The 14,826-nt window shown below is 44.7% G+C and overlaps 1 protein-coding gene across 1 annotated transcript in view; it reads left to right on the top strand.

The window, feature by feature from the left end:
- Positions 1 to 8,979: 8,979 nt before the first annotated feature.
- The window catches only part of LOC146199775 (2-amino-3-carboxymuconate-6-semialdehyde decarboxylase-like), a 30,592-nt gene continuing 24,745 nt past the window's right edge, over positions 8,980 to 14,826 (top strand). The window contains exons 1-2 of the mRNA XM_084592808.1: positions 8,980 to 9,284; positions 12,791 to 12,935. Of these exons, the coding sequence (XP_084448934.1) occupies positions 9,201 to 9,284; positions 12,791 to 12,935 (229 nt within the window). The 5' untranslated portion in view covers positions 8,980 to 9,200. The remainder of the gene's footprint in view (positions 9,285 to 12,790; positions 12,936 to 14,826) is intronic.

Genomic DNA, 14,826 nt, shown 5'->3' with positions numbered 1-14,826 from the left:
CAACTGGTCCCTTGTAATAAATTACATTTTCATCGAATTTGGGAATGCATCAATCTACTTTCCTAAGGCGTACCGTTCACTCTAGATGAATTACTTTTTGAGCAATGGATGGCTACTAATCTGTTGCATTGCTTAAAAACATTTTTTTACAGGCAACAGTAGAAGAAGAATGCTAACATATTACCTTCATCTATAAGAAAGGAGACGCTCTGGACATGATAATTTAGACTGCTCAGTTTACTGTCCGTTCCAAGATAATCGCATCAAAATAGAGATTCGCTTTGAGTTCAATCAAAGGCAGCTTTTCTGAAAGGGTACTGAAACATTGGTCATATTCATACTATCAAAAAGGTGACTGAAAACTCTCGGAGTATATCCGGCCCCTGCAATTCGTTGTTTACGAAAAAAGTATTTGACTCAGTCGAAACCTTGTCCTTCATGCAAGCATTGAGAAATCAGGGTGTAGACTAGTCATAAGTAAAAATACAGGAAGATGCCTAGAGTGGCTGCACTGCAACCGTAGTCTTCCATGGAGAAAGCAATAAAATTCCAATAGGGAAGGGTGTTAGGCCAGGACATACAATCTCTCCAATACTATTCACCGCTTGCATGGATCGAATGTTCAGAGAGCTGTACTGGGAAGGAAAAAGGGAATATGAGATTCGCTGATGACAAATGAGCAGGTCAGGTGACGAACTGCAAAGGATGATAAAGGACATAGAAAGGCGTCTGAACAATGTTACCCAAAAATGACGTTTATCCTCTTCTATCCAATCGCAGCGGAGCCGAAAATACAACGTCCGCTCCCGCTTTATGGGCTCAGTTCATACCTCCTTCAAAAGAAAGCCGTTCGAAATGTTATAAATGCTCCCTGACTTGGACACACTGAACCAATTTTCAATAAACTTCGAATTATCCTCTTGCAAAAAATCACGAAACTATACTCTTGCGGCGGTATGAAATCGGTGTTCACAAAACAACTGCCTGATGATAAAGTTGTCAGAATTGCAACGCAAAGAGTCAATATACGCTACACGAACAACATCCAAATGGCTTGTACCTAAGATCCGAACAAATTATGGTTACCAAATGCTGAGCTATACTCTTCAGTATCAACTGAATAAATAGTCTGAACTAATGTATAAATAATAAAACATCGGTTGATTGTTTGTTCGTTTTTGTAAAAGTGATATGCTATGTACTACTGCAATGCCTCGTCAAGCTTTTCCACTGGCTTTTTGCCGGTGCACCCAACATCTTCAAGATGTTAAATAAACATTATTCTTATTCTTATTGGGTAGCATGTACGCATGTGTACATGCATCGGAATAGCATGTAAAACTGTCCCCGTTAGCATTAAGAAGCACCAAAATAAGTTTGTACCCAGCAAAGGCAACGTTGTCTAACCTCTCCCTCTGTCCTATGGCAACTACCTTGTCGGTAAAACTAGTCGTTGTCTTAACGACGTACTCAGAGAACACTGTAATAATGTAAAAAAATATACTGCTCGCAATACTGGGATTCATTGCCGGGCTTGAGCTTGTCATCCGCTGGTCGAAAATTGTGCAGCTGTAGCGTATCACAAAGATACGATCACTAGAGAGATCATTGAGGCTTCAGAGATTACGAAGCTAGGTCCGAAATGCGTTAGCGTTCCATCCATCCCCATATCAAAAGAAGAACACGAGTTTCTTGCATCATCGTAGACTTTATTGTCTTGTTTTCCCGTGTTCTTCTTTTTCCTTTCTGGTTTATCAGAAGTGGCTACTTGCACTTAAACAGGAATAAACAATCAGTTGTTAATCAGCTCTGTGTCTCATCCCTTCCTCCCTCGTGTTTGTGCTGATGACTGCTTTTTCCCCTAGAATGTCCTATGTGGCAAGGAGCATACTAGATCTCTGTGACAGCAAATGATTCCAAGTGGCCATATTGAAGATTGATCTCGCTGAGGCGTGCAACAGGATACCACACGACATCCTCTTTTTCTTACTGTATCATATTGGTGGTCAGAATGGCGTACAAAAATTGCTCCACGAACCTGGTTATAAACGGTGAGCTATCGCAGCGCATAGATGTACGGACTTTCTTCGGTACGTCAAGGCTTCCATTTGTCGGAAAGTTCTGCACAGCGATGCAATACGGGGTTTTAGGTCCCACACTTGTGAGGCCCATATGCTTGCCTACACATACTTGTTGCCTTTTTGTGTCTGACAACAAAAGTGAGAGCGCTGTCCTGAAAATAACCCACGAATTTTGTGCTCAAAGTGAAAGATTGTTAAAGTTAGACACGTTTTTTTTTACCTACACCGTTTTCACCAGTGCAGCAACTCCAGTAATTCCTGTGGTGTTTTCCTACACCTGCAGCTGGTGTAGGTTAAAAAATTGTTGCTTATATGTGCTAGACATTGACGTCAGCGATCATGTGTCTCGCTACGCAGCTGCTCACGCGTTAAGCTATATACTTCCAGAGTCTGTTGACATTGACCTTTATTGGGAGCTTAGCTATCCAAAGTTGTTCTGGCATAAGTTCCAACTTGACCTCGAAGTTGTTTGAAGGTAATCTGAAGCACCACGGTGACCTTGGCTTTACCTCGCGAAGTGAAGCTATCGCTTCAACATTTCTTAGTGTCCCGTACCATCGTCGAGGTCAATTATTGTGCCCACGTGTGAACTGTGAACATTTCATTAGAACTCGTTTCTTTATCATACGGCCTCGACAACATTTGGTGACTATGACGATGTTACTATCCGCACCGTAGGGTAGATCCTGACCACAGCGCGAATATAACTCAAATAGGATTAAACACGCAGCTAAGTCGACGACAATGCACAAAACACACACATACGCATGCACACACACAAGTAGACAAGGATGATGTAGCCTGACTACAGCGCGAATATAGTCCAGACATAATGTAACACGCAGCTAAATCGACGACAATGCACAGAAGAGACGCGCACACGCACATATACACGCGTGCGCGCACACGCTCGTAGATAAGGACGATGCAGCATCGACCTTGTCTATGCGCGCTCGCGCGTGTACGTTGTGCGTGCGTTTATGTTTGTGTGTGCGTGTGCATGCATGTGTGTGTGTGTGTGTGTGTGTGTTTGTGTTCGTGCATGTGCGTGCGTGCATGAGTGTGTGTGAGCGCGTGCGTGTGTGTGCGTGCGTGTGTGCGTGTGTTCTGTGCATTGTCGTGGATTTAGTTGCGTGCTTCCTCTTGTCGAAGATCAACTAGCTCTAAGTTCTACTGTATTATAACCCTGATGCTAAACACATCTCTCTCATCGTCCTACCAGCGGGACTTAGTTCCGGAAACTTAAGCCCCTGTGTTTGACTTTGCTCAAAAAGCCGATTTTTCTGTATTTGTTGTTTTTTGGCAGCCGCCGACATGCGGTCTTATCACTGATTCTGGATCGCGTATCAGTTCTGTATGCCGTGTTTGTTCATGCTCGATGTCGCAAGACGCACCTTTATCAGTTTCGTTGTCGCGCAAGATGCGCCGAGATCTGTCTCGAAGATTCCGATCCCTCGCGTATGTTTCTACAATGTTCCAGGTTGTGTTAGTAGCAGTTGGCGACGTTATCTAGATTGTTCTGAGCAGCCTTTGAATTGTGCGTTGACGAGTGTGACGGGAATTGTTTGTCCGATGATCGACGAGCACGTTTATTGCTATCGCAGCCGACGAGTTGCTTAGTTCTTTTGCGGGTGCAAGTCAGCCCAGTAAAGAGTTAATTTCAGTACCATCAAGCCTGTGTCTTCTTTCATGTCTACGGCCTTGTCACCACTACGTTACAATACTCACGTATGTCACATAAGATCAACACTGGTAATGTGATCTCGATCAGACAGAAGCCGAGCGAAGGACAATTAACAGATCCAGACCATGCTGAAGGAAGGTGTTACACGAGATTCCTTCGGTCCTTGGACTGCCCCCGTTATCTTGGTAAAGATGAAGGACAACTCATGGATATTTTTCGTTGATTATCACCGGTTAAACGCAGTTGCAAAGGAGAATGTTTAACCCTCTTTGATGTATATCGACGATGGCTTATACTGTCTTCAATCCGCTTCTTATTTCTCGTCAATAGATATGCGGTCTGGCTCTTAACAGATCACGAGGCATCAGTTGGGCCGAGAAAATACAGCCAATTTAACACCTGATGGACTCTACGAATTTATTCTGATGCCCTATGATCTGGGCAAAGAACCAGGACCAGCGACGTTCGAACGATTTATGAACACAATTCTACGTTGCTTAAAAGGGGAGATTGCATATGCTACATAGATGGCGTATTCATTTATGGAAAGACATATCCGTCGACTGTATTCGAAACGCCTGACTAATTTTAAACTTCAAAAAGTGTCACTTCGGTAAGCGGAAGGCCCTAGTGCTGGGTGTTTTAGTAAATTAGGACGGTATTCGGCCAGACACCCAAAAGATTGCTGCGGTGCACGACTTTCTAAAACCTCAAAACGTAAAGCATTTAGGAAGCTTTCTGGGTCTAAGTTCATACCTCCGTCGTTTCATCCAAGGATTTGCCCATTGCTCGTCCGCTCTCTTCCTTCCTGCAAAAAAATACGCCCCGTTTGTTTGGTACCCGGAATGCGTGTCATCGTTTCGACAGCTCAAGTTTCTGCTCCCATCTAGTCCTGTTCTACGCCATTCGAACTGGCTGCTACCATGAAGGTTCCCACCGATGCGAGTGGTGTGGGCGTGGGCGTCAGCGCGGTTGCTCGTCCAGCTCCAGAACGGTGCCCAACATGTTATCGCATAAAGCCGAGCGTAACTACACAGTAACAGAAGTGGAATGTCTCGCCGTCGTCTTCCATGTTAACAAGTTCCGCCCTTATTCGTAGGGTAGCCACTTCAACATAGTTGCCGACAATTACTTCGTGTTCACTTGTTGGCCTGCGCAATCCCTCTAGTCCACTAGCTCGCTGGGCATTATATCTACAGGATTATGACTTTTCTTTGTCCTATAAGAGCAATTGCCGCCATGCTGACGCTGACTGCTTGTCCTGATTTTCTCTTCCATGGACAGGAGTCGAGTCGGTAAAGATGAGCTAGACGACTGCCTGGTTCCTGTAACCGAAGCAATACCAGAGCACATAACGTTCTAGCAAGAACAACGTCAAGAGCACGCTCAAACTCCATTGTTTGATAAGGCGCGCAAGACTTCACCTACAACACGCTTTATTATTCGAGATGCTCTACTCTTCAAAAAGAACTACTACTCAACTGGTGGTGCCTGTCTGCTGCTTGTCGTTCCAGCTTCTCTTCGCAGCCCCGTCCCACACGCGATGCATGACGACATCACTTCAGGTCATCTCGACTTTGAGTCCGAAAACATTTTTATTGGCCGAGATTGTACACAACAAACCACTGCGTAGAAAGCCTATAGATCGTTTTGACTCGTTTGAGGACGAGCTTCATCTGCCCCTGGGACGACCGAGCGACGCTGCACATGAAGAAAAGAGGGACGAGGTGGTAGCAAGTGCACCGGGACTGAGACAAGCCTAACTCTATCTGTTAATTGCATTCATGCATTCAGCGCCTGCGTTGTAAATAATAAACCCACCTCCGTAACAATATAAAAACATTACATAGAGTAGCAACGTCATCAAGAGCGTTACAGGTAGTGTGTACTTAATTGAATATTGCTATCACGTATGCTATCAGGCTTCTTTTTGTCATTGTAGTAACGGTTACCACTGGTATGCATACTAAGGTCTATTGACTACATCGGCTCCCAGTCAGATAGTTATGAGGTAGTACAAAATTAGTTTCAGTCAAGAAACGTAGTATCAACAAGAAAGTACTTTTTTTACTACCTTGTTTCCCTTTTAGGTAGCATCATTGTCATAAGAAGGCAGTAAAAATTAGTAATGATTTAAACAAGGTAGCAACGACATGCCATCAGTACATTTTCTCTGCTTTTTTTTTTTTTTTTGTTCTGAACTTAGCGCAGTAGATAAACGCCCCCAATGAATTACTTCAGACCCTTTGCGGCTGGACACCCACCCCGGCCGTTTGTGGAAAGTGCCGAGCAGGCGAGTAACACATGACTAACACTACAAGCACAGCTTTTTATGTGCTTTTATTTCGTGTACATTATAGCAGCGTACACTTATGCACAGTTGTACTCCGGAACTTTCATGGGCACTCACATACAAGCGGCGCATGTTTCTTTACTTGTTTTACTTTGTAAGTGGCGTACGCAGTTAGATAGATAGATGGATTTATTGAAAGGAAAAGCAGAGAGGTTGGCCGGAATAACTCAAATCTGGCCTGCTACTCTGCACTGGGGAAGGGGAAGGGGAGAAAAAAGATGTCTTTTCAATGCAGCCCGACGTTGGAAGCGGTAAGTCAATACATATACTTATGAAGTGTAGTGACCCAAATGTCCGGACCCCTGGAGTGAAATAGGAGTAATAATTAGGGCGGGGCGCATTTTGCAGGTTCTCCATGTGAATTAATGGTCCTTTGCAACAATACCTCAAAGAAAGTGGTGTGTATAAAAGCTGGGTAGTACCGGTGCTCCCTATGAGGCAGAAAACAATACAAGGCAAGGAAATTGATGGTTGTTAGCGGTAACCAAATAAATATTGTGAAAGGCAATCGCTTCAAGGAAACTCAGTGAGACATGCGGCCAGATAAGATTAGAAGTCTGCGGTGATAACGCTGCCGCCGATTGCTTAGGACAGGGTTTGTTTTTAAGACACAGGAGAGGACTCCGTCTTGCATTGGACGTCGTTTTAGTCTTATCACGAATATGAAGGGTGCGAAAAGATCCAGTGGTTCCAGGGATGCTTGCAAAGGCGATGTTGTGCTGTGCGATTAACTAGGAGACTGCTGAATGAGTGGATGTTGCTTACGGCAAAGTAGAGGTTCGCTGAAATTTAGGAAACACAACGCACAGCATTACTCGAGAAGTGACTAAAAATGGAGAGGAGTAGACAGCATAATTCTTAGAATACTTGCACTGTGAATACTTTAACTTGTGGTGGAAAAGATGGACCAGAAAACTTACGAGTGGAAGCACACGCAACAACTAAATAATTAGGTTAGCGAACATAAAACCGATTGTACATGTTTCCGAGATTTAAATTGAGGCTAGAAACAGAAACAAATTAATTATTGCAGTTAGGCAGATGTCGGAAATAGCGAAAGACGAAAGGAAACGCCTATGATTTGCGGCTACTTGACATTGTTTTCTAACCAAGAAATATAGATGCATGAACAGGCAGGTTATACTGCTACAGCAGGCGGGCGCGCCTTAGAAAACAATACACATGTTCTGGAAGACTGAAAGTTAGATATCCGGAACACTTACACAGCCTTTAAGCAGATGCTCTAGGGTTTATGTATGTATGCACGTGCGAAAGTACCGCATCTTAAGTTGAGACGAACAAAATATTGAAGTGGCGTAAAAATAGTATGATAGTGGCCGCATGAACGGTCGTCACAAAAAAAAAAAAACTTAGAATGCCAAAGCAGGAAGAAGAAGCATAGGATTGAAATAAAAAACACAAAGTATACTCTAAACCAATTCATTCAATCTCTTCGCGCAAGTCAGAATGTGTGGCTGGCCTTGTTATTTGGAATTAAAATGGGCAGGAAATTACAAAAAATGATCCTTGCAGCCGCCCCACTTGAGAGAGAATGCAAATAAAATATAACACGGCGCACCCAGCTTACTCTCTGTATTCTGTACTATAGCTATACAAATTCGCCGAGGGCTGTTCTTCGCGGTTGCAGGCATACCGCCGGAGACGCTTTCTTGCTTGACGCATACTTGAATGGTCATTTCACAAAGGTCGAGAAAGCGTTCGCACAGGCTGCGCTGTGTCGAAATGCAACTGCCGGAGAGCTTCTCGACTACGAATTGCCTCGCAGAGCAGCCGGTTCGAATGGTGGAATAGTTTCGGCCTGGAAGGCAAAGAGCCAGTATACAGACTATCACAGAGTATATCCGATAAAGCCCAGTTCCACATCTCTAGCTTGCCGACATCAAGCAGATAATTCAGAGACACCCTACTTATAGGGCAGGAAAATATGTGCATATGGGATAAGTAGCGTGGGCTCTCAGCAGAGTACAAAATATGCACGCACCGACCACTTGCCTTGCAATCGGCTCGTGGCTGAAAATGTCGAATTAAGGTCTAAAGTTGAGCCGGTGTGACTCGCCTTTACATTAGCAGCACCGCGAAAAGTTGGAGGTCGGAAAAAAAGCAGCACGATATCCTCATTTTGCAACGTCATTTTTCTCTCCCTGTTTTCCAACAGGAAACGACGAGCCTCCACATCTGTGCTGTGATGCGAACATAGCTCTTACATCCTGCCATATTTGCCATGCAGTACAACGTTCCTAAAATAGTGTGCCTTACACTACGGAGCCTCCGTTCTACCTGGAACAACGCAGCTGCGCTTATTGATCATCATGGCGCCTTCTGGTTCAGCGTTTGCATGTTCCGTCCGCAGAAAATCCTCAACTTCTAGCAGCCCCATGTCGAAAAGTATGCTTGACCGTAGGAGTGTGCCTTGAATGTATGGCGCTGTACTACAATACTTATTACTTATTTTTGCTTGCAACACGACAGCCTTCAATAAGTCACTTAAATGCATCGAATAGACTTGCGTTTTCAGCGTACAATTACCAGCGACCACTGAAGATTCTGATTCATCCGTGCTTCTTGCAAGAACTCGACAGTTTCTCGCAGGAGCCCATCTCTCATACCTTTGACCGCAGCTGCTGGACAGCGAACAGTAAGTCTAAAAGTCTCCCGTATACGCCAACATTCGTACCTTCGCACTTACTGACCGATCTGCGCAACCCCGAGCCATCAATTACGGCGGCCACAAGAGCCCCTCATGTTTTACAGCAGCGTCTGCCCTTAAGAGACAGCGTGACGAGCAGGCAAAGACGAAGTCGAAATTCAGAGTGCGCCAACGAGCTGTAAAGGCGTGGACCGGGACGGACCTCTGGCGCTATCAGTCCTTGTCTCTATAAGCGGAGAAACAAGAAGGTTTTGCGTTCTCTTATCCCCTGCTTGCGCCCGCTGGCCAGGTATTCCACGCGGCCAAGTGCCGCAGTATAATACGACAGCGGAGATACGCAACCTCAGCGAAGCGCAAGCGCGTCTTCTTTCGAAGAACTGACCGGCAAAGCAAGAATCCAGAGAAGGCTTCGATATGTCTTCATTCTCGGCCGCGGCCAATGCGAAGATCGATCTGCACGCTCACGTCACTCCTGACCGATGGCCCAACCTGAGAGAGGTGAGCTGTAAAAATGTGGACTGGACTTTCTTGCTGAATCATAAGGAGTGAGTTAACAGCCGTAATGCTAGAAGGATATCATTGCTGAGTTGAGCTTCGCACCTATCCTTACTGACAGCATAGTTGGGAGCATTTTACAATTCACGTTTTGCGGTTTGTATTTGCAGTTGCCCTTACATTGCTTCGGTCCGTACCAGGCTGGCATTTTATACATGATAGTGGTAGCCCCTGCAGAAGTAATGCTACGAAGGAAAGTAGAGGATATGCATTCTGTACACTTAAAGTGTTCCGTAGACAATGACATTGTCATTTTTCGAATAAATCTGAGCATTGTAGGTATGTCTCAAATGGCCGCAAGTAACGAAGGCCGCGAACCGCGGTAGCGCAGTGAACGACGGCTGGGTTGCATGCGTTGTTTCGATCGAGTACAGGTGTTGCATAAATTAGAACAAAGGTCACGAAGGGGAATTCGAAAGTTCAGTGCCGTAGTTTGTACAGAACACGATCTGCCACCCGACGCGTTGTCATGGCGCACCGCAACTATTTCCTCCAGATTTCTCGCATCTTTCTCGCGCATTGAACACACACACACACACACACACACACACACACACACACACACACACACACACACACACACACACACACACACACACACACACACACACACACACACACACACACACACACACACACACACACACACACACACACACACACACACACACACACACACACACACACACACACACACACACACACACACACACACACACATATATATATATATATATTTGGGGAGGGAGATGTATGGTGGCCGTTAATGTATTTCTATTCAGAGTAGCCCTAAGGACCTTCATTTGAGAGTATTATAATAATATAGTTGCCTGTATTTCTTCTATTGATTGATAGCGTTATGCGGTATTTTTATTCGGATGAGAACCTCTATATCACCAATTGTCAGCCGCATATGGCAACTGTTGATACATTACGCATGTGTACGCCTAAACGAAATAAACTTTCATATATAATGATGGATCCTTAATAAACACAACATTATCACCCAGACTCCTACTGAGCTGATGGCGACTAGCAATTTTGAGTCATTTGAGGATTAAAAGAACAGGAAGTCTTGACTTCCAATATAAACTGCGTAACCACGAGTTAACGTCACACCCTTCTGAGTACTTTTTGCCTTTAGCTACATTCCCAGAGGCTATACATGTATATCTTCAGACAATCTAGCTGACACTATATCGTGCAAAAACTTAAAATTCTATAAATTTCCGTTCTTTCCGCTTGTGGAGCCTAATTACAACCACCCCAAAGTTTTGTCGTGGTGAGGTTCTTGCTTTTTTATCGTTTATACAGAGCATAGGCTGCAGTAGTTTGTTCCGCATGTTAGCTCCTCGTTTACTAATACACGACTTATTTGCTCAGGCTCCATATTGGTCAGTAGAACGTAATAAGTCAGTGGTTGTCAGCTATAGATGTGTCGAGACCCCTTGTGAACCATAGCAAGTGGTGGGGTGTCATGACTGGGAAGGAGGGTGTCTTTTGGGACTGCTGCTGCAGCTCAGGGATCAGGTCGCGAAATCGGGATTGAGTGGTCTAATTTGCCTGTAAATAATGCGCACTTTACAAGCAAGCGCTCCACAGCCTGCAGAGGACGTGGGGGAGAGGCGACGCGTCGGTGCTTGTATGTATACCGCTAGAAAAAATTCGGCACTTCCAAGCACCGCGCCGCTCTCTCGTCTGATTGTCGGACACTCAATAGGCTTTGCATTTGTAGCCCCGTACAGGAGCGCAACCAGAGCTCGTGTTCCCCCATGCCAGCAGCAATAGGCACCGCGGACGCACTCTTTCTCTCCCCCTCCCTTGCGAGCGCTCTCTGTTTCCGCACTCCTCTCGTGTTTCCTGCGTTTTGAAAAATAAAGTCAGCTTTGAACATGCATGCTTTTAACCTTGCAAAACTGTGTATATCCAGGCCAGAGCTATCGCGCGACCTTTTTTGTTTATTGTTTTTGCGGGCGTTGGTTTTTCGCACCCTAGAAAATCGGTTCGCGGACATCCATTTGAGAAACACTGTACAAAATGCCATAGTTAAAATTTTATTGTGAGAAACGCATTCGGAAACACAAGTGTAGTGCTAGACAAATGAAACTGCCACGAAAGGGAATCACACCATTCCCATTGCGCCAACGAGCAATGATTAAGATATTCCTCTCTCAGGTTTATACACAGTAACCTCGGCATGCCCTGTCTGTGAACCTCACCGTACACGCTACGACGTACAGCCCATGACCCATAAGCACTGGCAGTTTGTCACCCTCAGTCAGCAGTTGTACTCCTATTTGATTGATGCACTTCACATACTTCAGAAAACGATTACATGTTCTATATAGACCTAATTATACTTCATATACAGTGGAAGTTAGCGCTCGAGTAAGTCCTTTTGTTCTCGTGTCGTTTTGCGCGATAATTTTGAAATCGCGTTTAGACAGAACAGCCGCAACAGCGAAGGTGTGCGTTGTCAAGCGCTCGCTTTGGTATTAGTCGGGTGAGCAGTGACCTCTAGAGCGCACCTCGGAAACAGCATGCAATAAAGATAAAGCATAGTGAGAGGTTTTCCAGAGTTGCCGCAATCAAGTGAAAGATAAACAGCGGGGCCTGTGCCTCGCCTGCATGTCTGGATCATTGCATACCCGTACAGATTTCGCCTTAAAGATGCATATTGAAACATTTTGAGGTCCCAAAAAGGGGTAACATTGAGCGAAAATATAAAATGAAAACCTGCAGACGTCTCTTAGTCAAAAGAATTGATAGCAAAGTGAATACTGTACAATCGACGAATTTAAGGATTACTAAATGCAGGCAGACGTGCGTGAGATATGAATACACTAGCCATAGTTTTCAAGACTGAATTAAAAGCTACTGTGTAAAATTGTACAAGATTTTGTTTTTGTTTTTAATATCAGCACCAGGAAATAGAGATTCATGCAAACCTTCTGCCAAATACGTTTTACACCGAACGCATTACTTTTTTTTCCTTGCCCGAGCAGACGTAATTTGCACAGGAAGGAGACAGAGATAGTTGTTACCAGAGTAGGCTAAAACTTGTTTACTTCAAAGGAGAACGCTTGGCGAAACGGAAAGGGATATCCGACGTTAACTAAAAAAATATTTTGTCGTGACCGCTGGCCCGTTGCTGTATCCTCAAAGACAAAGGAAAACGCACGATATTTATGGCCAGCCGAATTCAAGGGTATGTTATCAAGAACAGAGAAAATATGTAAAAGCATGAAGACAGAATTACAGTTTTTGCCGTTGAATATTGCTCTTCGTTTCGTTTAGCTGAGGAGGTGTAGCGTCTAGTTATGATCACACTTGAATAAAACTGACTAAAAGAGGTTTATGTTAAAAAACGACTTTAAGAAGTAAAAAAAGAATGAAGCTCATTTGCACTGTATTCGAAGTTGCGTTTTATTTATGTCTCCCTTCGCCAGAGATACGGGTACGGCGGATGGCTGGACATCAAGCATGAAAGTGACAAGACTGCAGTGATGAGCTACGATGACGGACGTTTCTTTAGGCGCATCGAATCCAACTGCTGGAACATCGACGAACGGATAGCCGACATGGACCGGACAGGTAGGCCTGGGAATACGATGTAGTCATTTTGTTCCCAACTGATTTATTTTTACTCACAGAAAAGCAGAGTACAGTGATATTGAAAAAGTGGGAAAAAAAATGTTATGTGGGACATTTAAACTTCGCCTTTAATTGGGTACGTTGCGATACTGTTAATAGCTGCTGTCCACAGCTCCCTCTAAGGTTGATCTCTCGCTTACATGTAAAGTCTGCTAGCCTAATCACCAATCAATTAACCTATGTCTCTAATATCTCATACATTCTTATCAGCACATGCAGTCCTCAGCTATTACATTATCCAGCTACCGGTTGTAAGCGGCCGCTCGACATATAGATATGAAACCTCGCTTTAACCAAGGCATATGTATATGAACTTGCCTGCGTGACCTTTAGGAGTAGAGTGCCTAGCCCAGCATCCAACAGCCCTGGAAGGTTGATTCTTATCTCACTGTCCCACATCAAGTCAGCAACCCGGGTTGGCAGCTCCTCTCAACCTTGTGAGAGACATTGATAGATAGTTTAATGGCAACTGATGTCTGCTTGGTGGTGAGCCTAGCATGCTACTCCTGATGAGGGGTGAGGGATGAGGGTGGCAAAGAGTGGGAGGGGAGCGGAAAGTGAATGAAAAATCACTGTCGCACACTTTCACATGCACATACTCACACACATATGAGTTTTAAAGGGTTTCAATCAACCCTGTGTCCTTGAGAAAAGTTAACAATGTATTTGTAGCCCGCGCAGCCGGCGACCCGTCCCACCAAGGACCCAGGACATGTTCAAGGCGCAAGGGTGTGTCGTTAGTTAAGCGTAAATTATAACGCAGTGTCCTGCAATGTGCAGTAAACCGTTGACAGGAGGTTACCAAATGTTTAAAATCTTCTCACACATCACACGTAGAGCACAGAGGGCTGCTGGCTATACCTATTTATGTAAGAAGTAGTTTGTGTATGACATATTCAAGCGGATTAGGTGTATACAGCTACAATGGCACCTGCTGAAGTTGTGAGGAATTCGAAAGCCGCAAGTGGGATCTTTTCGGTGTAGAGGTCGGTATTAATGGCTCGGGTCACACCACAGAGAGCGTTGCAATCGCCATGATTCAGTGCCTATACTGAATCTCTTCGTGAGAATGGAATTCGAATTGTCCTTAGGGAGTCTTCTTTTAGTATTTTTGTAGCGGCGTCGGCGCAGTCATTGCCCGCGATGCCGCAGTGAGAAGGTAACCACTGTATCAAAATGCTGTGACTCAGGTCATAGGTCTCAGTGTGCAGCTTATTGAAGTCAATGACGAGCACTTCCTGAATTCTGGATACTTTAAGCAATTGTAGTGCGTCGCGACAATCACTGAAGATAACCCATGCTGCAGGGGGTTGTTCTAGAACATATACAATAGCTTTTCTCAAAGCTGTTAACTCTGTAGCCACAGCTGAAGTGCGCTGACTGAGTGTTGTCAAGATTGTGGTGTGTATTGATGGTATCCACACGCCGATGAATGAGGAAACAGCTGTAGCAGAGTCATCAGTATAGGTGTGGCAATGTTGACTGTAGCATGCACAGATGTGCTCAAGGGCAAAATATTTAAGTGTGGGCTTTTCTTTTGATACCAGTTATAGTTGTCTAAATTTCCCATGAAGTAAACCTCCATGGTGAGAAAGATGACGGTACTGCGCGTTGATATTGCGCAGGCAGTAGATGGAAGAGTGATGTCATACTTTGCTTTGAAAATGGATGGGTAGGTTCACGTACGCAACGCAGCTGGGCACGAAGCAGCTCCTGCGGTATCAGCACGGTTACAGACCTCCGCCAGAGTACCCACTGTGGAGGTGTTCTTTGGAAGACCAAGGCACACTCAATGCTGTGGCCTGCATGGCTTCAAGTAGTTTTATGCTTT

The sequence above is a fragment of the Amblyomma maculatum genome, chromosome 2 (genome assembly GCF_055883805.1).
Source record: "Amblyomma maculatum isolate TAMU_Amacu chromosome 2, ASM5588380v1, whole genome shotgun sequence".
In the NCBI taxonomy this organism is placed as follows: domain Eukaryota; kingdom Metazoa; phylum Arthropoda; class Arachnida; order Ixodida; family Ixodidae; genus Amblyomma; species Amblyomma maculatum.
Note: the sequence above shows the minus strand (reverse complement) of the source record. Positions and strands in the feature narration are given on the sequence as shown.